Raw genomic sequence first — 26,990 nt, 5'->3', positions numbered from 1 at the left:
CTTCAGCACCACTGGCTTTACTTCTGTCTTCTAAGAGGTATCAAGGACTCCAGGACTCCTCGACTAGCTGTTGCTCCAGCCTCACTCCTCATGCAGAGGATCCTTCATATAACTGCCTTCTTTCACAAATACCAATCTTCCTGAAGGATTCAGTCACCACAGAGTCAAGTCACACTCTATCCTGTCACCCAGTCTTAAAGGATAGACAGATGGATAATTTGCCCTCCCAGTAGGATAAAACTTTACTTTCTAGCATTTTCCATTACAATTTGCCTGCTACAGTCTTGAGCATGTAAAAACTCTAATACTTATTGAGCAAATTATAGGAAGTATTATCTGTAAAAATACTATAAAGTCTTCTAAAGCCAGAAAAAAACCCAGAGAATCTGCAGAAAAGGCTGATAGCATGACCACTACTTAGCAACATTCAGAACATGACTGTTGACTTGCAAGCTCTCCTGAGTTAATAAAACATGCACTTCTATTGCAACCATTTAAATTTCACTAAAATGACAACCTCTAGGCAAATGACTCTAATGAAACAAACTGAGGTCTTACTTAATGTTGTAATGTCCAGTTTTCAGTGTACATCTATCAGGAAGTTGAGCAAGTTTCCTCGAGAGCATTTTAAAGTACTTTCTGCACTCCTGCATCCCCGTGCTCTGCTCATAGTCAGTCGATGCAGACAGCGGCAGCCCATCTCTGACACGAATGACGGAGGCAGATAAAATCATAGACATTTCAACCCACAGAAGACCTAAAACAAAATGAAAAATTTGGATTAAATAAAAATCAAGGCTCAAGCTGGCAAGCATTTACAAAACTTTCTAAATTAGTAGTAATCAGAGTATTAGTTAATGACACAATATATTTCAACAACCTTTCACTTAACAAGCTTTTTAAAAACATATTTTTATTTTATATATATGAGTGTTTGCCCATATGTGTGTACGTGTACCATGTGCATGCCTGGTGCCCTTAGAAAACAGAGAGAGCATTGGTATGTTAGAACTGAAGTTACAGATAGTTGTGAGCAGTGACGTGGGTACTGGAGTCTTCAGCAAGAGCAACAAGTGCCCTTAACCATTGATCCATCTCTTCAGCCCCCAAACAAGCTTTTGAAAATAACATTTGCCAGCTAGGGAGATGCTGAGTGGGTAACACTTGCAGGGCAAGCCATCTGATGACATGAGTTTGGCTTCTAGAACACATGAAAAATCGAGACATGGCTATATGAGTAAATACCTGTAATCCCTGAGGGCTCCTACAGTTGATGGGAGTTGAAAACAGAAGAATCAGAAGCTCTGAGGCCAGCTAGCCTGGTATATACAGCAGTGAACAAGAGACCCTGTACCAAACAAGGTGGGAATGCAAGAACCAATACCTTAGGTCAGTGGTCCTCAGCCTTCCAATGCTATCTATGACCTTTTAATACAGTTCTTCATGTGGTGACCCCCAACCATAACATTGTTTTCATTGCTACTTCAAAACTGCAGTTTTGCTACTGTTATGAGTTGTAATGTAAACATCTGTCTTCCGATGGTTTTAGGCGACCCCTGTGAAAGGGTCCTTTGATCCCCAAAGGGGTTGTGACCCACAGGTTGAGAACCACTGTCTTAGTTATCCTTTGGCCTCTGCACATACACTATGGCACACATAGGCTTCACCCCTACTGGCCAGTGTTCATAGTGCTCGAAGGTGCTATACAGGCTACTGGAGAAAGGTAACAATTTCACCAGCTATGAACCCTGCAAGCTCTAATAATGAACTCCCTACAAGTTATGCCCAGAGGTACAATAGTGGCAGAATGTTACGGAAGTAATCAATCTTTTCTTTAAGTTGAATTTACGGTCCACTCCATGAAATGGTACCCATACCTGACAGTGTTAATGAGGGCAAGAACCTGAGACTGGATAGGCCATGGGGAGTAGGGGAATACCTACTACTACTGTTCTGTTAAATGGATACTGAAGTAAAAAACCTCTATACCCACAGAGGGCATCACTCAACCCTCATCAGAGGAGCTGCTTCTAACACAGAGACCCACAACTGGACACTGTGCAGAAAGTGAGAGGCTTTGGTGCACTCAGCCCTAAACGGGCTGTCTTTATCATACCTGTCTCCTCAAGGCTCAGGGATCTATGTAGAAGAGGATGGGGGTGGGAAGGTGTGAAAGCCAGCGGTTCAGGATGACTTCAAGGAAGTAACATTTTCCAGATACAACAGGGCAGATGTACATATGGAGCTCAAAGAGACTGTGACAGCATATGCAGGACTGCACAAACTCAAGCCAGACAAAATCCTGCCAAGAAGCTCAGAGCAATCCATAGTTGCTGGTAAAAGAAGACTTGGTTTCATTTTCTTCAATGGGGTCAACACTGAGCACAGTATCAAGCTAACTCCAGGCAAGGCCCATGCTCAGGGACACAAATGGGACTCCTTGGGGGTTTTGTTGGTGTTGTTTTGGTTTTTAGTGTTTTTGTTTGTTTGTTTGTTTTTTGAGAGAGAAAGAAGCTCAGTGTGGTGGTACATGCCGCTAATCCCAGCACTCAGAAGGCAGAGGCAGGCAGACCTCTGAATCTGAGGCCAGCCTGGACTACAGATTGAGTTCCAGGACAGCCAGGGCTCCACAGAGAAACACTATGTCGAAGAGAGACAGAGAACATGAAGTAAGGAAGTGGGGGAGGACCTGAAAAAGGAAGAGGGGCAGGGAAAAAATATGGTCAAAATATATTGCATGAAATTCTCACAGAATAAATTAAAAAATAAAATAAAATTGAGAGTTAAAAAATAAAAGCATTAGTAGCAATTAATTATTGGTGATTGATTTAGAGACATTGTCTTGCTATGTAGCCCTCGCTGGCCTCAAACTCACTATGTAGCCCAAGCTGGCCTCAAACTCACAAAAGGCCTCCTGACTCAGCCTCCTGGGTCAACTGAGCTTACAGGTGGGTACCACTATGCTCAGCAGTAAATTTAAATTAACCTTACCCCAAGGAAAATAATCATAAATTGAGATAAAAATTTAAAAGGATACCATTATAATCAAATTATTTAAAATAATCTAAAAATCCAATGTATGATGACAATGAAGTAAATAAATTATAGTATTCCCATGTAACAGAATACAGTGCAGCAACTCAGCTTTCCAAAAATAAAAAGTTTATAATGTGTTAAAACCTGACATGATAAGTTAACTTTTTAACACAGGATAAAGACTGCTATTTTACCAAGTAAAGTGACACTTAACTATAATCTTAACATGTAGGAGGGCAGAAAAAGAAGGATCATGAGTTGGAAGCCAGGCTGGACTATATCACAAGGCCCTGTCTCAAAAACACTTTTCAGACAAACATGTATTCAGGGATTCCTAATAAACAGAATAAAGAAATAGGTTTCTAGTAAAAACACAGCAGTCAAATCTCTAAAAGGCTGTCAGAGGGCTGTTTCTACTTATCAGTAGATAAAAATAGTTTTCTATGGAGAAAAAGTTAACCCCCTCCCCCTGCCCAGAGTAACTTTATTTATCATCCAAACCAATTAAGGAGAAAAAAAGAACAGCAAGAACCACAAAGAGAAACAACTAGGATAAATATCCAATGAACAATGACACTTTAGCTACTTTATGACAGACTCTAATCACCTTAGGGTAAACAGTCTCTTCCAACTTCAAAATCATACGGCCCTTTTTAAAAGTTTGACTTTGGATTCTTATAGGAGTATATTAAAACAACAACAACAACAACACTGAATTGTGCCTGCATGGAGGCCAAGCTGGGGCTAGCGTGTACTTAAGAACCAGGCACTGTGTGCTGGGAAAATCAAGGAAGAGTGATGGGACTAAGGAAAGCAAGAGGGAAGCTTTGGGAAGGATAACAGCTTTTTCCTATCGGGGACATAGACACATTTTCCAGGCACTGCTCCTCTTTTCCTCACTTTTAACAAAAAGAAAACTTTAGAGCTGCCTTTAGATAACAGAAACCTCACAGAAAGCCCAAGGAGTGCTCAGCATTTCCTTCCAGCGGAACTGTAGAGGAAAGAGTCCAAATTAGAATCTAGGGAGAGCCGCAAAGACTAAGGAACATCCCCAAACATCAATTAACCAGACACATCAGCCTCTCAAGCTGACCCCTCTCCTTCAGAAGGCTGTCAGGCAATGACCTGAAGCTCAAAGTGTCAGGAAGGTATTTCCAAAAAAGCAGTAAAATTCAAATAGAATAGCTTTTACATATACGCTCTAACCAAATGCCTTCACCACCTCTTTAAAGATAAAGATATTTTATGCTGGGGTCACTCATCTTTTATTTGAGTTAATCACACCCCAAGCTTTAGCACTCAAGTATCACTTTCAGGATACTTTCAGGACCTTATCTGCATCTCACCTGTACTATTTCTTATTTACCAAATATCAATCTCTCAACTGGCTGCCCTATATTTTTAACAACATCTACAAAATCAGTTTTGAGACATTAGGGATTTTTTTTCCCTAAACCTAAATTAAAATAAGTAAATTTTTGTTCTATTTATATGTGTATTAAATATTTTGGAGGCTTGCTTTTAAATTGTTCCTTCTGCTTACCAAATCATGTTATACTAATGATAGCACCAAAGTTTGGAAAAACTAACTTGTTACATATCATTTTCTTAACTTGATAATTGCTGAAATCAGTGAGAATTAGAAGCGAGTAATTTGAGAATTGTCTGCATAATTGTGACGCAAAGGGTGGAGTCAGATTGATTGAACTTAATTGACCATATTAACCGTGATGCTCAGACTGGGAGAGTGAATGAAGAGAAAGGGGTACCAAGGACTACCAGAACTTACTGTGATGTTTTATCTGGACTGCCTTCGTCACCAGCAGTCCTTGCTGCTGGCTTCTATTGTGAGCACCTGCACTACACACTATGTGTGAAACCTCAAGCTCCACAACAGAATATACCCACAACTAGAGACAGGGATCCCTAGAACTTAACTGAAGACTAGGCAAGCCGGGTAATCCCAAAAGAGATGGAATCTCCCAGGCAGGCCGGCTAGCTGGACTGGCTGGAACTGGCAAGCTCCGGGTTTAAAAAAAAAAAAAAAAAAAAAAAAGACACCGCCTCAATTAAGTGGAGGGCAATCAGAGAAGACACAGGAAATTAACACCCAACCTTCTACACACCTGCACACACTAGTGTGCCAACACACATTGAATACATACAGGCATACACATGCACACAATGTGCAAAATAATACATAAATAAAAGTCATATGCCCAGATTTAAATTCAGGCTCTACCACATACCTGTCACGTTACTTTGACTTAAGCTTTGCTTTCCAAATATCACTTTCCTGACTTCTGAACTATGGCTACTAGTAGACCCTAGCTTATGAGGTTCTTTTTAAGCCTCTACCTCCTACGCTCATAAGAAGCACCTGGCACTACCTGTAATCTACTAAAAATTCTATTTTAAGTGTTTTGCTGTGCTTACGACTGACAGGTTACCTATGCCCTATAGACCAAGCACTTCACACACCTCAATGTGAGCCTTCCAGGAACCTGTGAGGTTAGGTATTAGTTTCATTCTGCTCTGGAGGAAACAAGTCCCAAGAGTTTAAGGCATCTGTTCAACTCCTAAACGAATAGGTAGGGGGTCTGATTCTAACAACGCCATGAAACATTGCCTCTAAACATATCCAAACTTCTTAACTACATGGAGAGGAAAGTCTCTTTGATAGGAGTTCATTTTCATACACCAGCCTAAAACATAAACTTTAAGCGGTCTCTAAAAAATCAAGCACTAAACCGATGTAATCGTCTTAAGTGGGAAAAGCCCGATGCCTCAATCACTTTGGACATGGTCACGGCTGTCAGATTCAGTTCTGACTCTTCCGCTACACACCAGAAGTTCTAAGAAATGTTTGAGATACCGCCTAACTTCTCAAAGTGCTGGCAAATGAGTGGGTACCAGTAACAGGGAATGAGATTCCGTTTTTAAAAACAGGTGTTCTGCTCATCAGCTGGGATTTGATCAGGTCTAGCGCGGCCCACGACCACCACCCACCGGGCTCTGCCCTAAGACAAGCACAGGAGGGGCGGGTTCTGAAGAGTTCCACCTGCTCCAGGTGATGCTGATCCGGGAAGCTAAGCAGCAGGCGACCAAGTCGTAAGCTGCTTTTACCGACAGATTCATGCAAGCTCCAGCTTGGCCTCCTCAGGAGATTCCCCACTTGTGGAGCCAAGTTGCTCAGGGCTCTTTTCTGCCACACAGTGTCGCAAAGTACCATTAAACAGGACCTCAAAGGGTTTCCCAGGGCCAACGTGGGCGATCTCCAACCTCAGTGCCCATTCAGACTCCACAAATCGCAGGGTATGCCACTGGTACAAGCTACCCCACCCCAAAGGAACTAGGAATGCCACCTCAAGCTCTCTCGGGCCACCGACAAGCCCGGGTGAATCCGTGTGCTTCTGCCATCTGGGGCCAGGGAGTCCTCTTACTGGCTGCCCCGGGATGCCCGCACTCCCCATCAGTCGCCCCTAGTCCGGCCGCCCATCCTGGGACAGGCCTGGCCAAACAGCAACCGCCGTCCGCGCGGCTAGCAGCCCTAGGTCGCAGCGACCCGGGACCCGCACACTCGCCCTTCTAAGCTCCGCGGCCTCCGCGGCCTCCGCCGCCCAGCTCCGGCTCGGGCAGTACCGGTCAGGCCGAGACGGAACGCCGAGCGCGGCGCGAGCGGCCAGGCAGGGATCCCGGAGACCCTGAGGGAGGCTGGAAAGAGGGGCCGGGCCGTACCTGTCGCGCTGGGACCCGCCGCTCCGAGTGACGCACCACGCAGTGCATTGTGGGGCCGGGAGTGGCCTCCCAGCGGGGTTGCCCGCGTCCAACGTGGCTGGTGAGGGCGGAGCTCGCGCGAGCCAATCGGGCTCCGTGGGAAGCACCCAATGACCCGCCCCCTTCCTAGGCCCGCCCTATCCCCGCCCCCTCCAGCGGAGATTGGCAGGTTCTCATGCACCTGCACCAAGAGAATGCCTGGTCTCCGGAGGACAGAATTATGCTGTCCCTGGGAAATAAGGCTAATCTCCTTCACCTGCTGCTTCCTGTCTGGCAGCGGTTTCTCTCATGCGCCACTCAGGACAGAGGAAAAGCTCTCTCTGGTGAACAGGGAAAGGACCTTCCCCCATCAGCTACTACACAAAGAAACTTTCCAAGACAGACAAATGACAGAGGCTGGCCCCAATAGCAGCCCCTCCCAGCCTTCGCGAGGTCATGTATTATTAAACAAGCGTATACTGAATGTCTATCAAATGGCAAGCAGCATGTTAAGCATGTTATACAGAAATGTACACAGCACTCCTTTTAAGGTGTGATAGGATCAAAAGGCATTAGAGTAAAATTGTTACGGAAATATACATTGTCAGTAATGTATATTTTGTATTGGTATAGTGAAGAAAAATTAATGGGTGCAATGATTAATTAATTGTGGACTGTTAGGGAAGAACTCCCTGAATAAGTGTCTTTTAAGGCCAAGGCATATTAAGGGACCTTTAAGAATGTTCTAGGCCCAGGAAACATGATTTGTGAGAGTCTGAGTTGTTCTAGGAGGATGTGCTGGTTGATGTCTGTCAGCTCCATACAAACCTTCACATAGCTAGAAGAGGGGATCTTAACTGAGAAAATGCCTCCGTAAAATTGGCCTGGGGGCAAGTCTGTAGGACCTTCCCTTGATTGATGATTGATAGAAGAGGGCCCAGCCCATTGGGGGCGGTGCCACACCAGGGCAGGTAGTCCTGGGTTGTACAAAAAAGCAGGCTGAGCAAACATTGGGGGAGGGGGGGGGGCCGGGGGCGGGGGGCGGGGGGGGGGGCCGGGGGGGCCGGGGGGGCGGGGGGGAAGCAAGCCAGTAAGCAGCACTCCTCCATGATGTCTACTTCAGTTCCTTCCTCTAGATTCCTGCCTTGAGTTCCTGCCCTCAATTCCTTTCACGGATAAAATAAATCCTTTGCACCCCAAGTTGCTTTTGGTCACTGTGTTTAATCTCAGCAATAGAAATCCTAAAACAGGGAGTATGTAGGAGCAAGGAGTTTAGGCTGAGATGAGGCAAGGGCTAAACTCTCTTTGGCTACTTTATACAGTTCAGACTGTAATCAGCAACATACCCTAAGATTAATGAGGAGCTAATCGAGACTGTTAATTAGGATCCGATTTACATATTTTAAAGCCCATTCTGCTGGTTATGGGGAATAGATTGTCGGAGGGCAAGAAGGGTCACTGGTGGGCAGTTTGGAGGCAGTTGTATTGGTCAAGGCTACAAATGATGGTGCCTTAATTTAAGATAATGGCAATAGAGGCAGAAAGATAGATAATTTCAAGATATGAATAAATCATAGGTGGGATTCATAGGACTTAATGGACTGATTTTCTGGAGCAGGTTAAAAAAAGAGGACTATTAAAGATGGCTTCCTAGGTAACTAGATGGGTTAAGAGGCCATTTGGATTCACAAGAAGTAGCACATGTGTGAGGCTATGTTAAATTTGAGAGACCTATAAATGAGAATGTCAAGAGGCAGTTTGGGATAAGTATGTCTAGGGCTCAGAGGAAAGATCTGTACTAATTATGCATTTGCCAGTTCTTAGTATGAATTAACATAGAATTCCACTCTGAGATATACTTTCAACAGAAATGTATTCATATATATACAAATGCCTTTAGAGTAAATAGATGATAGGCTATTCACATAGCATAAGGAAAAAGAACAAACAATCCATAGCTATATACAAATCACAAGACTGGACTAAGTCACACACAAAAACACATGTTTCACGACTCCACTTATATAATATTTAAAAAACACTATATAGTTATCAAAGGCAGGATGATGGTTCCCCTTGGGTGGTATTAATATTTGAAATGGAAAATTGGTGTTCTTCTTGATCTGGACACTGGTTATTCATTGTGACTTCCTGAAGCTGTATGCTTGTGATATATGTAAATTCTGGTGTATAAAGTTTGTATCTTTAAAGTGATAAAGGTAATTCAGACACACATATGCCACTATTATCAGACTAAGTCTCGAAGCACGATCAAAAGAAAATAAGACCACGTCCGAGAAACAAGGGCTTGCAGGCATTTTCCAATTCCAGCATAGTCGCATTGTGTGCATAGAAAGAAGCCAACAGGTTGATCCTCTAGATTTCCCCAGATTGCTTTCTGGGGTTAATTTTGGAAGCAGAGGCTAGAAGGAAGCCAGGCAGAGTTCCAGCCCTATGGCAAGGCGGCGATGGAAATTAGAATTAAAAGAGCTTTAATTGCCGGGCGGTGGTGGCGCACGCCTTTAATCCCAGCACTCAGGAGGCAGAGCCAGGCAGATCTCTGTGAGTTCGAGGCCAGTCTGGGCTACCAAGTGAGTTCCAGGAAAGGCGCAAAGCTACACAGAGAAACCCTGTCTCGAAAAACCAAAAAAAAAAAAAAAAAAAAAAAAGCTTTAATTTGAGAGCAGAATACCAGAGAAAATGCGCCAGAAGTATACATGAGGGTTCCCTTGGATTTTCATGTGGGCTTAAGAAGCAGCTCTGAGATTGGGGAATAGCAACTGCTGGGAAAATGTATACGGAAACAACTGCTAGAGTTTCCAAGGAGTTTGGAAACGCTCAAGCCCTGACTAATTAGGCCAGAAAAAAATCATTAGAAACCTAAAGCATTTCGTAGAGAGACCTAAGACAAGCCACACTTTGGAAATAAGGCTAAAAGTGTTCTTCCAGTAATTCAAGTACTACCAGAAATTTAAGTCTTAAAAGAGAGAACAGGACTGGAGGGGTGACTCAGAAGTTAAGAACACTCTGTTCTTGCAGAGGACCTAGGTTTTGGATCCCAGCACCCACATGGCAGTTTTGCTTTTAAGCAGTTTAGACACTGCCAAAAGTCAGAAAACAAAACAAAACAACAACAACAAAAAAAAAAAAAAAAAAAAAACAGGACGGACTGGAGAGATGGCTCAGTCTGCATAGGCTCTTGCTGTGAAAGCTTGATGGCTTGGGTTAGAACCTTGAGACCCACGTAAAGGAGAGAACTGACTCCACAAGTTGTCCTCTGACCTACATACACACACACACACACACACACACACACACACACACACACACAGAGGCACAAACATACACACGATGTACATACATACCAATGATACTAATGTAAACTGGGCCTGGTGGCACATCCCTTTAACCCTAGCACTTGGAAAGCAGAGGTAAGCAGGTCTTTGTGAGTTTCAGAGCCTGGTCTAAATAGTGAATTCCAGACCAGCTAGGTCTACATAGTGAGATCGTGTCTTAACACAAACAAACAAACAAATAACACTAGAAACTACCAAAGAAACAGAGCCACATTGCAAATAGAATCCAAAGATAACAAGTAATACTGACTTCACACTTCACATCAGAAAGAAAAAAAGGCAAACAGTATAGAGCAAAATCTAAAGTTCTGAAAAACGCTGTCAACCTTAAATTTATTGTCTGATTAAATTCCCTTAAAAATTGAATAGGAAATAATGACATCTTCTGGCAAACAAAAAAAATGAGAGAATTTGTTCTTAACAATATCTGAAATTCAATGACTGTTAGCAATGTCCAGACTAGGCATGGTGGCACAATTCTCTAATCATAGTACCTGAGAGGTGGAGACAGGAAGATTGGGAGTTTGAGACCAACTTCAGCTACATACCCACCAGCTTTTTTTTTTTTTTTTAAGAAAGAAAGAAAAGCTTTCAAATTAAATAAAAACGATTCTAAACAGAAACTAAAAATGAATCCAAAATAGGGCTGGAGAGATGGCTCAGCAGTTAAGAGAACTTGTTCTTGCAGAGGACCCGGGTTCAATACCCAGCACCCATATGGCAGCTCACAGCTGTCCATAAATCCAGTTCCAAGGAATCCAATGCCCTCTTTACACCCCCACAGGCACCAGGCATGAACATGGTACACAGAAATACATTTGAACAAAATACCCATACACACAAAATAAATCAAAATAAATAAGAACCAAAAATAACCATGTGAAAATAACAATTATTATGCAAATTCATATAAAGATCTCTTTAGAATTTTTCCTTTTCTTTTTTTAAAGATATATTTATTTTATTTTATTTATTATTTTATCCTCTATCTGCATGTATGCCTTTATTCCAGAAGAGGGAATCAGATCCCACTATAAATGGTTGTGCACCACCATGTGGTTGCTGGGAATTGAACTCAGGACCTCTGGAAGAGCACCTCTGAGCTATCTTTCCAGCCCTAGAATTTTTTCTAATATAATCATCCATTTAAAATAAATCATACGCCGGGCGGTGGTGGCGCACGCCTTTAATCCCAGCACTCAGGAGGCAGAGCCAGGCAGATCTCTGTGAGTTCGAGGCCAGCCTGGACTACCAAGTGAGTTCCAGGAAAGGCGCAAAGCTACACAGAGAAACCCTGTCTCGAAAAACCAAAAAAAATAAATAAATAAATTAAAAAAAAATAAATCATACATCAACATCCTCACAATGGAAGAGATAAGATATCTGTAGCTCAGAATCGGTGGAAACCAGATCCAGGACTACTAGGGCCTTGTAACCCAAAGATGCTCAAGTCCTTTATATAAAATGTGCACATCCTCTTTACTGTTATAGAATATTATTTTAATAGGTGTTACATTTGTTTATGCTGTGGAACATTTGTTTAATGATGCAAAGATTTGTTGCATTCTTTTATGTTGCATTTGTTTAACTCTGTGAAGCTGTGTTACTCTGCCTGTCTAAAACACCTGATGGTCTAATAAAGAGCTGAACAGCCAATAGCAAGGCAGGAGAAAGGATAGGTGGGGCTGGCAGGCAGAGAGAATAAATAGGAGAACTCTGAAAGGAGGATGAGACAGACGCAAAATAAGAAGGAAAGAAAAGATATACAGAAATAGAAAAAGGTAAAAGCCCAGAGACAAAAGATAGATGGAATAATTTAAGTTAAGGAAAGCTGGCTAGAAACTAAGCCAAGATAATGCTGGTCACTCATAAGTAAGAATAAGCTCTGTGTGTGGTTTATTTGGGAGCTAGGTGGTGGCCTCCCAAAGAGCAAAGAACGAAGATTAAAACAACTACTTACACATGGGTACAGGGCCCACAAGCATAGACATCTTACTGATACAAAGTTCTTATGACACACATAAAGTGATATAATACGATTTGAATATGGGATATAATACAAGGAAAATAGAGGTACCCAAAAGCTTATTAGTTATTCAAAATGGAGTGCCAGAGGCTAGAGATATGGTTTAGAGGCCAAGAGTACTTGTTGCTCTTGCATAGGACCTGGGTTCAGTTCCCAGCAACTTCATGTCAGCTAGCAGTCATCTGTAGCTCCAGATTCAGAGGATCTGATGCCCTTTTCTGGCTTCCTTAGACTGTACACAAACATGCAGACAAAATACCCATACCCATAAAATAAAAATAAATCTTTGCTTTCATGGAGTACCATAAATAAGTCAAAAGTAGACAAGAATGTTGGTCATGGTGGTTCATGCTTGTAATCCCAGCACTCGGGAGGCTGAGCAGGAAGGAGGTCTTTAGCAGGAATCTTAAAAGGTCTTATTAAATAAAAACAAACCTGGGGCCAGGTATTGGGGTGAACGCTGAAAGATCAGAGAAACAAAACAAGCCACAGCTACCTCACCTTGCCAATTCCTCAGCTGGTCCTGTTTCCTCAGACTGGAAGCCTCTCAGTCTTCATCCAGAATGAATCTCAGCTGAACTGTTCCTCAAAAGCCTAAAAGCTTAACCAGCTCTAGTTCCTGGTTTCCATGCCTTATATACCTTTCTGCTTTCTGCCATCACTTCCTGGGATTAAAGGCGTGAATCACCATGCCTGGCTGTTTCCAGTGTGGCTTTGAACTCACAGAAATCCATCCGGATCTCTCCTAAATGATAGGATTAAAGGCGTGTATGCCACCATTTTCTGGTCTCTATGTCTATCTAGTGGCTGTTCTGTCCTCTGACCCCAGATAAGTTTATTAGGATGTACAATATATTGGAGACACAATATATCACCACAGAGGTCACAAGTTCAAGGCCAGCCTTGGCTGTACAGTGATCTCTAGGCCACCCTAAGTTACACAGTGCAAACCCTGCCCCATTCCTCTCAAAAATAAAATAGGGAAAACTGGAGCAAAACCCAATTTGAGCAGATATCAACATGATATACTCAATCTCAGCCATATGGACAGTTTATATGAAGTGTGAAAGCCCTCAACACTTCAAGTAAAAGGCAAATATTATCATGCTTTATTTTTTAAAGCCACAACCCAACCTATGCTCTCTACAAGAGGTCTGCTTTAACAATTACAGCATAGCTATGTTAACAATGAGAAGAGTTTTAAAAAAGAAAAACCCCATAGCTGAACAAAATAAAGTCAAAATAGCTGCGTTAATGCCAAAGTGGACATGAGAACTGGGAATACTATCAAAGTTGAAGAGTGATGTTTTGTAACGATATCAAAAGAAAAGCGCATAGAACAGACACCAATAAATTGAGAGGAGAAACAGACACACTCCCGATTATTGATGGAGATTTCAGCGTGCTTCCTTCTCTGGTGATGGAGGAAGCAGAGGGAAGGCAGTAAGGATATAAAAGATGAGCATTTTACCGTGGTGGCATTCACGGGATACTTCACTAGACAACGGCAGAACTCAGACCCTTTCCAGGTGCACATAGGATATTCACCAAGGAAGATCACAGTCTGGGCCACAAATAATTTTAGGAAACATGTGTAAAAGGCACATTCTTCAACAGGGGTTTCAGATAATACAAGTATATGCATTTCTTAGGGGTTATTGAATGACCCTGTGATTTTCTTTTTTAAACATTTTCAATTGTGGGCTAGGCAGTGCTGGCATACGCCTCTAATCCCAGCACTTGGGAAGCAGAGGCAGGTGGATCTCTGTGAGTTCGAGGCCAGCCTGGGCTATAGAGCGAGATCCAGGACAGACACCAAAACTACACGGAGAAACCCTGTCTCGGGAAAAAGAAAAAAAAAAACCTCTTATTTTTAATTCCTTTTCCTAACTCAAGAGACCCAGCTCGTATTTTCTCAGTGTATGCGCTCATTTGCTCAGTCCTAGAAAATACAGAAAAGAGTTTCAGAATTGCTAATTAGAGTTCAGTAATTGTGAGTCTTTTTATTTATTTATTTATTAAAGGCGTGTGCCTCCACCACCCGGCAGCAAAAATAAGAGTTTTTAAATGCCACCTTAGGTAAAGAAACCAGACATTGGAGGTGGTGCCGTATTCTCAGGGCTAAAGAAGAGGAAGGACCGGATGAGTCTGGGTCATTGTGTGTCAAAAAGCAAGGAAATGACAACAAATGACAGAGACATATCAGAGGCCTCTTAAAGGACCTTTCACAGCTCAGATCTTGGACAATGTGAACATTTACTAAAATAACAGTTGCAATGTTTATAAACCACCAAATGGGGTAGATGCCGTAACTACCACAGTCTCAGGGAGGTACTTCAACTCACTTGTCCAGGAATGAAATGGCCCTCTCTTCCTGAGGGAAAACTTTGAGAAGGGGAGGTAGTAAGATGGGCTAGAGCTAACACAAGTGGTACAGTCTGGAGAATCATCTGGGTTGACTGTCGATGCCCTCCAGATTCACATTCTGAAGTTCTGATCCCACTGTGAGGGTAGTTGGGGACTGTATGTTTGGGAGGTAATGGAGGCTAGGTTAGGTACTGAGGATGGAACCTGTCTTAGGGTTCTCTAATGCTGTGAAGAGACACCATGACCTTATAAAGAACTCTTATAAAGAAAATATTTAATTAGGGTTGGGTTGCTTACAGTTCCAGAAGTTCAGTCCACTATCATCATGATGGGGAGCATGATGGCATGCAGGCAGGTGTGGGGCTGGAGCTGGAAGTGCTACATCTTGCAGGCAACAGGAAGTCAACTGACTATCACACTAAGTGAAGCTAGAGCATGAGATCTCAAAGCTCACCCCCACAGTGACACATTTCCTCCAACAAAGCCACACCTCCTAATAGTGCCACTCCCTTTGGGGGCCATTTTCTTTCAAACCACCACAGGACCTTTATGATAAGTGCCCTTAAAAAAAAAGAGGAAGAGCCGGGCGGTGGTGGCGCACGCCTTTAATCCCAGCACTCGGGAGGCAGAGGCAGGCGGATCTCTGTGAGTTCGAGGCCAGCCTGGGCTACCAAGTGAGTCCCAGGAAAGGCGCAAAGCTACACAGAGAAACCCTGTCTCGGAAAAACCAAAAAAAAAAAAAAAAGAGGAAGAGATATGGTAAGATGGCTCAACACAGAAAGGCTGAGGGTTCAAGTCCCAGCACCACGTGGTGGCTCACAACCATATGTAACCCCAGTTCCAGGGACTCCAACCAGTACACATGAGGTATACATACATGAATACAGGCAAAACATTGATACACATAAAGTAAAATAAATAAACTTAAAAATACCGTGCTCTATAACTGTAGAAAAATTCAACCAGGAAATAATTATGAAGCAACTATAAGAAAATAAAGCACTGGCTTTGGACAAAGAAGGATTTTGGAGTCTGAATGAAATGAAAAAAAAAATCTCTTAAAAAATAAGATAATACCTCAGAGGAAATAAAAGTATAAAACATGTTTACATTTTTTAAAAGCCAGGCGGTGGTACATGCCTTTAATCCCAGAACTTGGGAGGCAGAGGCAAGTGGATCTCTGTGAATTCAAGGCCAGCCTGGTCTACAGAGAGAGGTTGGAGACAGCCAGGGCTGTTACACAGAGAAATCTGTCTTGTAGAAAGAAAGAAAAAGCCGGGCGGTGGTGGCGCACGCCTTTAATCCCAGCACTCGGGAGGCAGAGCCAGGCGGATCTCTGTGAGTTCGAGGCCAGCCTGGGCTACCAAGTGAGTCCCAGGAAAGGCACAAAGCTATACAGAGAAACCCTGTCTTGAAAAACCAAAAAAAAAAAAGAAAGAAAGAAAGAAAGAAAAAAGAAAAGATGAGCTCAATTAAAATTTAGGTAACAAACTGAGGGAATAGATGTGAACTGTGACAAGAAATGCCAGCATGTCAATGAAAGAATATAGAACACGCTCATTGCAAATAGACAAGGGACCTGGAAAGAGCATTTACAAAGGATCTTTAAGTGGCCAACAAATATTTAATAAGAATTAAAGAGAAATTAAATATGCTTCCCTTCCAGTGGGAGTTTTGTTTCAGAATAAACAAGCCTCTCCAGGTGAGGAGGGACAGTTGTACTTAATAGAACAATGGTATACACAGGAAATACAGAATGAGAAAAATCATCATTTCTGAGCCAAATAAAAAATATCGCTTTAGATAGAAATTGGCTATCGGTGGTAAAGTCATTAGGAGAATGGTGAATACACAAAGGACAGTCTTGAAGTGCTAACATACACTGTACTGATTACTGTCCAGTCCCTAAAGGAAACCTGCACAGTTCAAAGGGCACCACAGCATCACTAATGATTGAGCAATGAGATATTGTTTGTCAGGCTCCTTAAGGTGTGAGAGTCTGGCAGAGAAGTGAGAGAAATTAATAATCTCAGTGTTTACACAAAGCTATCACACAAGCAAAACAAAAATAACTCAGCAAGGTCATTTCTTTTTTGCAAAAAGGCAAACCAAACCCAAACTGAGCTAGCTCACACACACACACACACACACACACACACACACACACACACACTCAGCCAAGACAGCCTCTTTCATCCCTAACAGAGGCAGTGACTGTGTCTCATCCAATTGGTGGGAACTGGACTTCACAATCCAATGTGATTGGCTAATCTGTGGGAAGGAGGAAGAGATTCAGCAAATAGGGGCCCTTGTAGGGCTTAACAACCTTTGACAGAAGAAGAAGAAAAAAAAAAAAGAAATGCTTTTCTCACTTAGGGAGGGTCTAAAGGCAGCACGATTAACATAAAAGAAGCCAATTGGCAGAAGACTAAAAGCCTATTCCCATCAGCCCTGTGATGGACAGAGCATGTGTAAGAACAGAGCAGAACTTCCAAAAACCAGAACTGGCAGGCACTATGAAAATGACCCCCTAAAGCAGTGGTTCTCAACCTGTGGGTTGTGACCCACAAGAAGATCAGATAAAAAAGATCCTTTCACAGGGGTTGCATGTCAGATACCCTGCTTAACAAATATTTACATTATGAGTCATAATAGTGGCAGAATTACAGTTATGAAGTAGCAATGAAATAATTTTATGGTTGGGGGTCACCACAACATGAGGAACTGCATTAAAAGGTCGCAGCGTTAGGAAGGTTGAGAACCATTGCCCTAAAGGGTCAGCACTTAGTGGGCTTTTCCCAACATTTTAAATTTTAAGAGAAAAGACTGGGGGAAATGTGGCAAAGTACGTGTCAGTTTATTTCTAGAGAGTCGTTCATGTTTTAATTCTCATCCATTTTTCCCATATTTTGCAAACTTTTGACAACAAATGTTCTTTTTTTATTAGCAGGGAAGTTTTCTATATAAAAACACCTTCCAAAGGGAGATGGCTCAGCAAATAACGCGCCTGTCACACAAGGATGAGGATGTGAGTTGCAACTCTAACCCCCACATAGAAGCCCAGTGTGGCAGAGTACTCTGAAACCTCAGCACTCATAGGGAGGAGGCAGGTGGACCCAGGGTATTTACTGACAAGTGAGGTAGCTGAATGGACAAGCTCCAGGTTCAGTGAGAAACCCTGTGTGCAGAGCAATGGAGGAAGACACAATATTGACCTCTGGCCTCCACACACACGCTGCTGTGGAATAATCTTTTTGTACACTGTGAAGATGTGTCACTCTGGTTGGTTTAATAAAGAGCTGAACAGCCAATAGCTAAGCAGGATTTCCAGGCACAGAGGATGCTGGGAGGAAGAAAGGCAAAGTCGTGAGGAGACGTGAGGAAACACGGCATGTAGGAGATGAGGTAACAAGCCAGAAGCCACATGGCAACATGTAAATTAATAGAAATGGGTTAAGTTATAAGAGCCAGATAGAAACAAGCCTGAGCTATCAGCTGAGCTTTCATAATTAATAGTAAGTCTCCGTGTCATTATTTGGGAGTTGGCCAGTGGGACAGAGAAAGACTCCCTACACACTCATACACCTGTGCATGCACAGTCACAGTCACTTGCCAAACAAGAACAGAGAACCTAAATGGAAAAAGTTGGCCTAATGTGGTTGGGGGATGGGTTGAGAAAGACAGAGTTGTAAAGCCTGTCTCTGTAAAATTACATGCTGTGTTAACAACAGGAGTCATTTAGAATTGCTATAAAAAATTATAATGTAGAAGCACATAAAGTCAAAACAGAAAAATCATCCCTCAGCTTTTGCAATTTTCCTTGCAATTTACTGGTTTAGTGGTTATTTTTCCATACACAGCTTTTTTTGGAAAATGAGATCAAATTCCCCCTATTATCCTACAACTTCCTTTAACAATATTTTGTGCACAGTCCTTCCTACCCCATCTGTCAGCATGGAGTTTATTCTTCTTAACAGTGGCAGATGATGGCACAGACGATCTGTAAGTTATTCAATCATTTCTATTAATGTATGTTTAGGTTCTTCCTCACGCCATCCAAAAGTAGCAATGAAAATAGTTTTATAGTTGGGGATCACCATAACACGAGGAGCTGTATTAAAGGGCCAGAGCAGGAGGAAAGTTGAGAACCACAGGTCTAAGGGTATGTAGAGTTAAAATTTAAAGCCACACCAATTGCTCTAAAAACTGTTATGCTAACTTGCACGGTCATTATATTGTCCTCGTTTCTCCACCCTCATAGACTGGTGTCACATTCATAGATTTGTGTCACCCTCATAGACTGGTGTCATCAGGCTTTTAATCCCTCCACCTAACCAGTTCAAGCACTTGACTGACAAACAGTAGGCCTTGGGTTTGGTTCCCAGCATACCCTTATTCAGTTTGCTCCAACTGTAGTTTTTACATGATTAATGAGATTGGTAATTTTAAAGTATGTCTCTTTGGCAAATGTGTTCCCCATTTTATAACTTACCTCTTGCCCCATCCCTTTGCCTGAGCCCCATAAGATTACTGTGTAAGTTTCTTCTCCTTTTCTGGAATATTCCAACAAAGGCAGCTAAGAAAAGGGTTTGTCCAGCTCACAGCTCCAGCTTTAGGGAAACCGGTCACATTACATCCGTGACCCATAGCCCCTTATAAAATAATCATTCACAGGCTTATATTAATTACTGACTGTATGGCCTATGGCAGGCTTTTTGCTAGCTAGCTCTTTCATCTTAAATTAACCATTTCTATTTATCTATGTATCCCATTCAAGTTTTCCACAATAAACAGTAAGCCTTCCCAATAGCTGCTCAGGACCCTTAAGACCTGGGATGCACTATGCAGCTCGCTCTTTGCCTCCTCGTGGATTGGATGCTGAGCTCTTGGACCAGACAAATCAGCGTGGGACATAGCTCGGCTTTCCCAAACCCTACAATAAATCTCCCATGGTAGTGAGTTAACCCCCAAATATATTCCTTTGCTCATTAAATAAACTCCGTGAATTTCTCCCATTAGTCCAGGACCTAGTCCTTGAAATGGTACTACCTTCTATGGACAGCTCTCCCTACCTCCATTAACAAAATCAAGACAACTCCCCAAAGTCAGGCCGAGATGCCCATCTCCCAGGTGATTCTAAATTCTGCCAAGTTAACAGTTAACACTAAGGATCACCAGTACTATTAATCTGAGAAACCCCTAGATTTAAAATGGCTTCTTTAGGTTGAGCCTGGTGGTATGGGTTTGCAATTCCAGCTACTTGAGAAGTTGAGGCAGGAAGACCATGAGTTCAAGGCATGCCCCAACTAGCCAGGCATGAGTAATTTACCAAGATTTATATATAATTTTTTATATATAATTTATATATAATAATTTACCAAGATACACACACACACACACACACACACACACACACACACACACACACGCTTGTCTTCAGATATTTCAAGTTCTGTTAGCAAAGGATAAGATAGATCTATTCCAATTTCTTAGACTGTTGTTTTAATATTTACCTATTTAGATTCAAAGGTCCCAAAGACACATTGATGTTCTCTTAGGTTTTAAAAATAGATGCTCACGCCATACTTCCCGGATAAACTTATTGTCATAATTTTTCAGGTGAGGAATCAGAGCACGAAGCCTTGCGCCTAGTTACTCACAAAATGACCCAGCAGTAGATATGCATCTAGAGTCCATCGCTCCATCTTATTTTCCAATTATGTGCCCTGCACTTCCCTCCCTCGGTTCACTCCCCACCACAGTCTCGTTTACTGGAATAAAGAGCCAGTTAGTATTCATAGGTTCTATTCAAACACATAAATATGTAAGTTCGTGAAGGAGCGAACGGATTGTACTTTGGCTGTAAGTTATTTCTTGTTCCTGTTTACAAATAAGGCGTTAATTATTGTATACTTCTTGGCCAGAGGAAAAATGACCTAGAAATAATTTTCCCTTCAACCCAAATTCAGTGAGAAATATATTTTAATACAGTGGCATTTGTGCAGAGAGGAAAAACCGCAATGTGACATTGCTGCTGTAGTTGAAGAAAAAATAAGGCAGGCTGCAGGGAAAGACTTTAAACTTTTATTGCAGGAGAGGGTTTGAGGTGGGGGAAGTTCTCCAGATCCAAAGTGTGCTTTCCTTAGCTGCTATAAATACAGCCATCATTTCTTCACCACCCCCATGCGACAGTGACCTTGGAGGACGGATGGAGTGGAGACAAAAGCTTCTTTCTCAGAAAGGATGAGTTGATTGCCTGGCACACCAAAACCTCTTTTTTTTTTTCACCATTTCCTAGGGAATGGAAAACATTATTATTAACACTGTTAAAAATTATCTTTTTAAAAAAATAAGCATCAACACTCTTGCTAGTTGCTTTTGCGCCTGTTTCGTTTTCTTAGCAACTCTGTGCCTCAAGTATAATTATTACTTTATTTTGTAGGACTAAGCCTCGGGAAATCTAGCTGAGCTCCCCCCAGCTAGTAAATGGAAGAGCCAAGATTCAAACCCAGCCCTGAAAGCTCTCATATTTTCTCCATGATATGACTTTCCTTTACACTTACCCCTCAGTGTGTCTGTGATGAGTCAATTCCAGATTGTTCCTGGGTTCCAAACTCTGAGGATGTTCAAGTCCCTTATATAAAATGGCCAGTTTCATGTAAACTACTGGAAATCCTCTGGCTTATTGAAATCACTCCAGAGTATTTGTAACACTTAGTGTAGTGTAAATACTAAGTAAATAGTTGTTACACATACTCTTAAGGGAATGATGGCAGGGAACAAGCCGGTCTATGTTCAGAGCAGACACAGTTTTCTAATCTGCAGTTCACTGGATTTGTGGATGTGAAAGCTGCAGACAGGGAGGGCAGAGCATGGCTATGCAGGTGAAGGTAGACCAGTTGTTTCAGATTTGTCCTCACAGGATACTTCACAACTGACAGACTCAGTTATTTCTGGGTCTGCTTTGCAGCTTTACAAGTTCAAAGCCAGTGTTCTGAATTGGTTCACACAGGAATGGAATATTATAGAGCAGGAGCCTGCCAGGGAGGATGCTGGGGGAAATACGAGTACAGACACATTTTTGTGGAAGGATGGGGAGCCAAGGAAAGACACAGTCATGGAGAGGCAGTAGATACAAAGAGCAAGACCACAAGAGATGTCCATACCATCCCGGAAACCATACAGGTCTCCACTGACCAACCAAATGATGATCGAGGACCCTGAAAACGTAGAGAAACAGAAAGGCATGTGGGATTATTGGCTTCTCTTGATGAGAAATCATCTTTGTATATCTGAAGACTTGCTGTGACATCAGAACTCAACTTCGGGCCTCTTGGGGTGGGGGGTAGGGGAGCAGAAGCTAGACAGCTCTCTGAGGCGCACTGGTTGACCCAGCCAAGCAACCAGACTAGAAACCAAGCTATAGTTCACTTAGCCTGCCTTACCCACTTTGCCTGTGAGGGTAAATGTTTGATTTATATTTCCGGGGATCAGTCCATTAAAGATGTGGTCCATTTCCACTTAGCCACAGCTGATTGGACCACCTGACTTGAAGAGCTGGTCATCAACCATTCAGGCTCTCTTCAGAATTTGACCTAAGAAGCCATGTATGGGTAGTTCATGCTTGTAATCTCAGCGCTAGCCAGAGGCAGGAGATTGACAGCAAGTTCGAGACCAACCTGTTCTACATAGTGAGTTTCAGGCCATCCAGGGCTACTTAGTGAGACTGTTTCCAGGAATCAATCATTCTATTATAACGTTATTTAACATGTAAACTGTACTGCTATACATGAAGTAAAGTATGGTTTTAAATTTTTTAAAGAGAGGAGCTGGAAAGATGGTTTAGCACAGTGCCTCTCACCCTTCCTAAGGCTGCGACCCTTTGATACAGTTCCTCATGCTGTGGTGACCCCCCAACCATAGCTATTTCATTGTTACTTCATAACTGTAATTTTGCTGCTGTTATGAATCATAATGTAAATATCTGATATGCGACCCCAGGGGGTCGCAATCCACATGTTGAGAACCACTGGCATAGCAGTTAAGAATGATTTCTGGTCTTCCAGGGGACCTGAGTTTAGAACTCAACACCCACATCTGGGGGCTCACATCCACCTGTAACTCCAGCTCCACGGGGTCTGGTACCCTCTTCTGGCCCCCAAAAGTGTCAGCACACATATCACACACACACACACACACACACACACACACACACACACACACACACACGGGCGCGCGCGCGCGCGCACACACACACACATGCACAGTTAAATTAAAAAAGAGCCACAGGGGGAAAATTGACCAAAGAAAACAGAAAATGAGTTAGTGAAATGGCAAGTTTGTGGAACTATAGGGTAGGCCAGAGAGTCGGTACAATGTTGCATATGGCCCCAATAATAAAGGATTGGCCATTTAGAACTCAGTAAATGAGAGTCAAGAGAAAGAAATGTGATTTCTCATGGAGTTCCAGAGACGAGTAACTTACTTAGTGGTTTCCAGTGCAGGTAGGTTATGTCCCACAATTAGGTCTTTCTGAGAGTTTCCTGTCCCCACTTCCAATCTTGATAACAAACTCTTCTTTGAGGAATTCTGATTTCTTTTTTATTCATAATTTCTAACTCAGACACTGATTTATGAATAAGGACACAATCACATTCACGAACAACAGATGGGTCCTTTCCAATGAGGATTCATATGTCTCTGATGTGAGTAATGGGATTTGTAAGCAGAATGTCACTTTGTGCATCAAGAGTTGGACTCTCATAGGAAGTTTGAGTCAAATAAACAGAAGCTTCCAGACCCCTCTGTGTGGAAGCAGAAGGAAATAATTACTCAGTAGCTACAAAGCGAGCCTTACAATTGTGCTATATCATCTAATCCTTCAGCGCCTGTATTTAGTTGAAGAAAGGATCTGAGGTTGCAAGAGTTTAATTAAACTGCCCCCAAACTAGGAAAGAGCAGGGAGGGAACCCAGCGTCAGGCCACTTCTCCTCTCCAGCATTCAGCTTCCCAGGGACTAAACCAACAGCTACTTTCCTCAGCCTCTTCTCACCCAGGGCCTGCTGAAGATTTAATGTGTGTACTAACCTGGCTGAGCCACCATGCCCAGAGAGGCGGTCAAACATGAATGAGATTAATATTTAAATTGGTAGACTCTGAGAAAAGCTTCCAAGGCTTGAACTGAATAAAGTCTGACCTCCCCCAGGCAAAAAGGGTTTCTCCCATTAGATGGCCTTCAGGCTTGGATTGCAGCATCCATACTTCCCTGGGTCCCCCAATCCTTTGTGTAGATTTTGAACATGCCAACTATTATAGTCGTATGCACCAATTCATTAAGATAGCATTCTCTTTCTCTCTTCCCTCCCCACCTCTCTCTCTCTCTCTCTTTCTCTCTGTCTCTCTGTCTCTCTCTGTGTCTCTCTCTCTCTCTCTCTCTCTCACACACACACACACACACACACACACACACAGAGAGAGAGAGAGAGAGAGAGAGAGAGAGAGAGAGAGAGAGAGAGAGAGAATGCTATGCCTGTTTCTTTGGAGAACCTTGGCCACACAGTTAGTGATAGATAAATGGATAACTACTACCACTTGTGGGTTTTTTTTTCAGTCTGTATGAGTTAGGGCCATTGCTTCTAACAACTCAGACTCACAGAAAAGAACATTCAACACTACAAAGTAGAATACGTTATAAAAACTCCCTTTCCTTGTGTATTAAATCTCATTAGATTCCATTTTAGAGTGACCTTCCTGACCTTGTCTTTAGATTCCAGCTTAGCTCAGTGTTTCAAGTAGTGGGAATGTATAAATCAGCCAGGAGATTACTTGTCATACTTTAACACCAGCAATAATAAGTACTGATTCTGGACCTATACTCGCCAGCAAATCACAAATCTCCATAACCTTTGTCTGCACACAAATGTCACTGGTATCTGCAAGTGCCAGAGAGGAGATGCTAATTTGAAAACTTTTATTGGCTGTAATTTGTCTGAAGATGGTGAACGGAATCCCAAATCAACCTAAGGGGTGTGTTTTAGCACTCTTCATCGGCACACCAAGTTGTTGAAAAGATGTGATGAGGGTGTGTCAAGGATGGGAGCTCAGCTCAGTCAGTCAGTCAGTCATGCAGTCTATTTGGGATCTTTGACTTACTTCAGGCAAGCAATAACTCTTTTGGAGAGGAGAGAGAAGAGGTACCGTGAATCTTGTGGCAAAAGACAAGGGTGCCATGTAGACAAGAGTGTGCATGTTTTTATACAATAAAATTGGGATCAATTATAATAAAACAAGAGAAAGTTTCATGTATTTAGAAATAAAAAGGTAAACATCGTAATCGGTAGGTCAAAAGGTTCGACGATGACAAAAAAAAATAACAGCCCTTGAAATTGCATAATGAAAATTCTACATACTAAAACGTGCTCAACGTAGTCAAATGGAACTAGACGCAATAACTGTATCTTTATGACTGCCCACACTAGTAAATGAAAAGATATCCAACGAATGAGCAAAGAATTCAGTCTAAGAACTGAGAAAAAGTAATAGAGCAGACCCAGGGAGAGAGAAAGAAAAAATGAAAATGAAATTAGTGATTGCCAAAAGTAGAAAACAGTGAGATGAACGCCCAAGCCAGAATGGGTTCCTGAACAGGCCCAGTCTCTCGCCGTCCTTCCCAACGGAGCAAACAGGAAGAGGAGCGCAGATGAGTCACTTTAATTATGTAAGCGCTGACGTAACCACAAATGCAGCAGAGTTCAGGGCTTAGTGGAGAGTCATAAAGATGAACATCACACTGAATTCTGAAAATGAAACTGAACTGGAAAACCAAAACTGCCTAGAGACTGGATGGAAAGCCCAGACAGCCAACCACAGCACAGCAAATGAACCAATGATCGCTAATGGGGTGTTTAAAGGGGCATCAGCCCCAGATTTTAAAATACATTTTATTTTAAAGTAATTCTAGAATTCAGGATCACAAAAAAAAAGAGCACTGAACATGTAATCTTCACCAGCTTCCTCTATTAATTTTTACGTAACTGCTCTCCGATGATCAGAACCTGAGTGTTACCATTGAAACAATAGCCAGGAACACTGCAAACTCAAACAGTTGATTTGCTTTCCTACTGACACCCTCTAGGGCAGTGGTTCGCAACCTTCCTAGTACTGTGACCCTCTCATACGGTTCCTCATGCTGTGGTGACCCCCAACCATAAAACTGTTCTTGTTGCTATTTCATAACTATAATTTTGCTACTGTTACAAATTGTAATGTAAACATCTGTGTTTTCCGATGGTCTTAGGTGACCCCTGTGAAAGAGTTGTTCAACTCCAAAGGGGTTAAGACCCACAGGATGAGAACCACTGCTCTAGGCATTTAATCCAGGCTTCCAAATTGCATTCAGTTATCAAATATGCTTCTTTTCTTTCTATTTTGACATTGCCTTAGCCTTTTTGTGGTTTTCATGATTTTTTTTTTTTTTTTGAGACAGGGTCTGACTACGTAATCCTGGACAGCCTGGAAGTTGCTCTGTAGACAAGACTGCCCCCAAACTCACAGAGATCTGCCCACAATCTGCCTCTGGAGTTGCGGAATAAGACAGGAACCACCACCCACTGCATAGTCTTGATACTTCTGAAAAGTACCGGTAAGTCATTTTGTAAAGTTTGGGTTTAGTGTTTCCCTATGATTCTACCGAGGTTGTACATTCAGAGGAAAGTATACTGTTTTATATTCTTGGTGCATCGAACACAGAGAATGAACGTGATGTCAAGATATCGTAGCTAGATGTAGTGGCACATGCCTTTAATGCCAGCACTCGGGATGCAGAGGTAGACAGATCTCTGTGAGTTCAAGGCCAGCCTGGTCTAAATATGGAGTTCCAGTGCAGCCAGGACTATTAGAGAGAGACCTTGTCTCAAAAAAAATCTTATTACTTTCAACATGGATACCCCTGGAGATCACCCTCCCCAGCTCTGTCCTAGTATCAGAGGGGAGCAGAAGGCTCGGGCCCATGATATACAGGCCCTTTCCACAACACTGGAAGTGAAACTGGCCTCTCAGCCTGTGCCTGCATATTCCTACGACTTTCCAGAGTCCTGTGGGCAATGACTAAGGAGACAAAGCACGCAGGAAGCAGGCCTGGAAGAAGGAAAAAACGCATCTTATTGTAGGTGACTGGCATGTATAACTCTGGCTTCTGAAACCTACTTAATGGCTGTAGGACACAAATCACACCATGTTCCTGCCCTCTGGGAATAAGGGAATTTTGACCTTACAGTCATAGGACCAGACCATCTTGGAAAAGAAATAAACACTTGAGTGCTGAGAGTTAATCATATTCCTCAATTCATAGCTGATTGTCATTATTAGTGCACAGAAAGCCCCCTCCTGCTTTATGGCACTTTGTTTGTTACTATCCACTCATGTTTTCCAAGCAAATACGCACGAATCTT

At 42.4% G+C, this 26,990-nt stretch overlaps 1 protein-coding gene and 1 non-coding gene across 4 annotated transcripts in view; one reads left to right on the top strand and one right to left on the bottom strand.

Moving 5' to 3' along the window:
• Positions 1-6,871, bottom strand: part of Sec22a (SEC22 homolog A, vesicle trafficking protein) — a 58,249-nt gene extending 51,378 nt beyond the window's left edge. Inside the window, exons 1-2 of one of the 3 annotated variants that reach the window (XM_059276832.1) lie at positions 6,775-6,871; positions 559-757 (exon numbers count right to left, since the gene is read on the bottom strand). In XM_059276832.1, coding sequence (XP_059132815.1) covers positions 559-740 — 182 coding nt within the window. In that variant the 5' untranslated portion in view covers positions 741-757; positions 6,775-6,871. Of the gene's footprint in view, positions 1-558; positions 758-6,401; positions 6,714-6,774 lie in introns of those variants that run through there. The other 2 variants (XM_059276831.1, XM_059276834.1) reach the window with 2 other exon arrangements.
• A 19,602-nt stretch (positions 6,872-26,473) lies between these two features.
• Positions 26,474-26,676, top strand: LOC131923021 (small nucleolar RNA SNORA73 family). Its single transcript, XR_009382476.1, has one exon. It is a non-coding gene; the product is annotated as a small nucleolar RNA SNORA73 family (small nucleolar RNA).
• Positions 26,677-26,990: the final 314 nt, after the last annotated feature.

Source organism: Peromyscus eremicus, chromosome 12 (assembly GCF_949786415.1).
Source record: "Peromyscus eremicus chromosome 12, PerEre_H2_v1, whole genome shotgun sequence".
NCBI classification, from domain to species: Eukaryota; Metazoa; Chordata; class Mammalia; order Rodentia; family Cricetidae; genus Peromyscus; species Peromyscus eremicus.
Note: the sequence above shows the minus strand (reverse complement) of the source record. Positions and strands in the feature narration are given on the sequence as shown.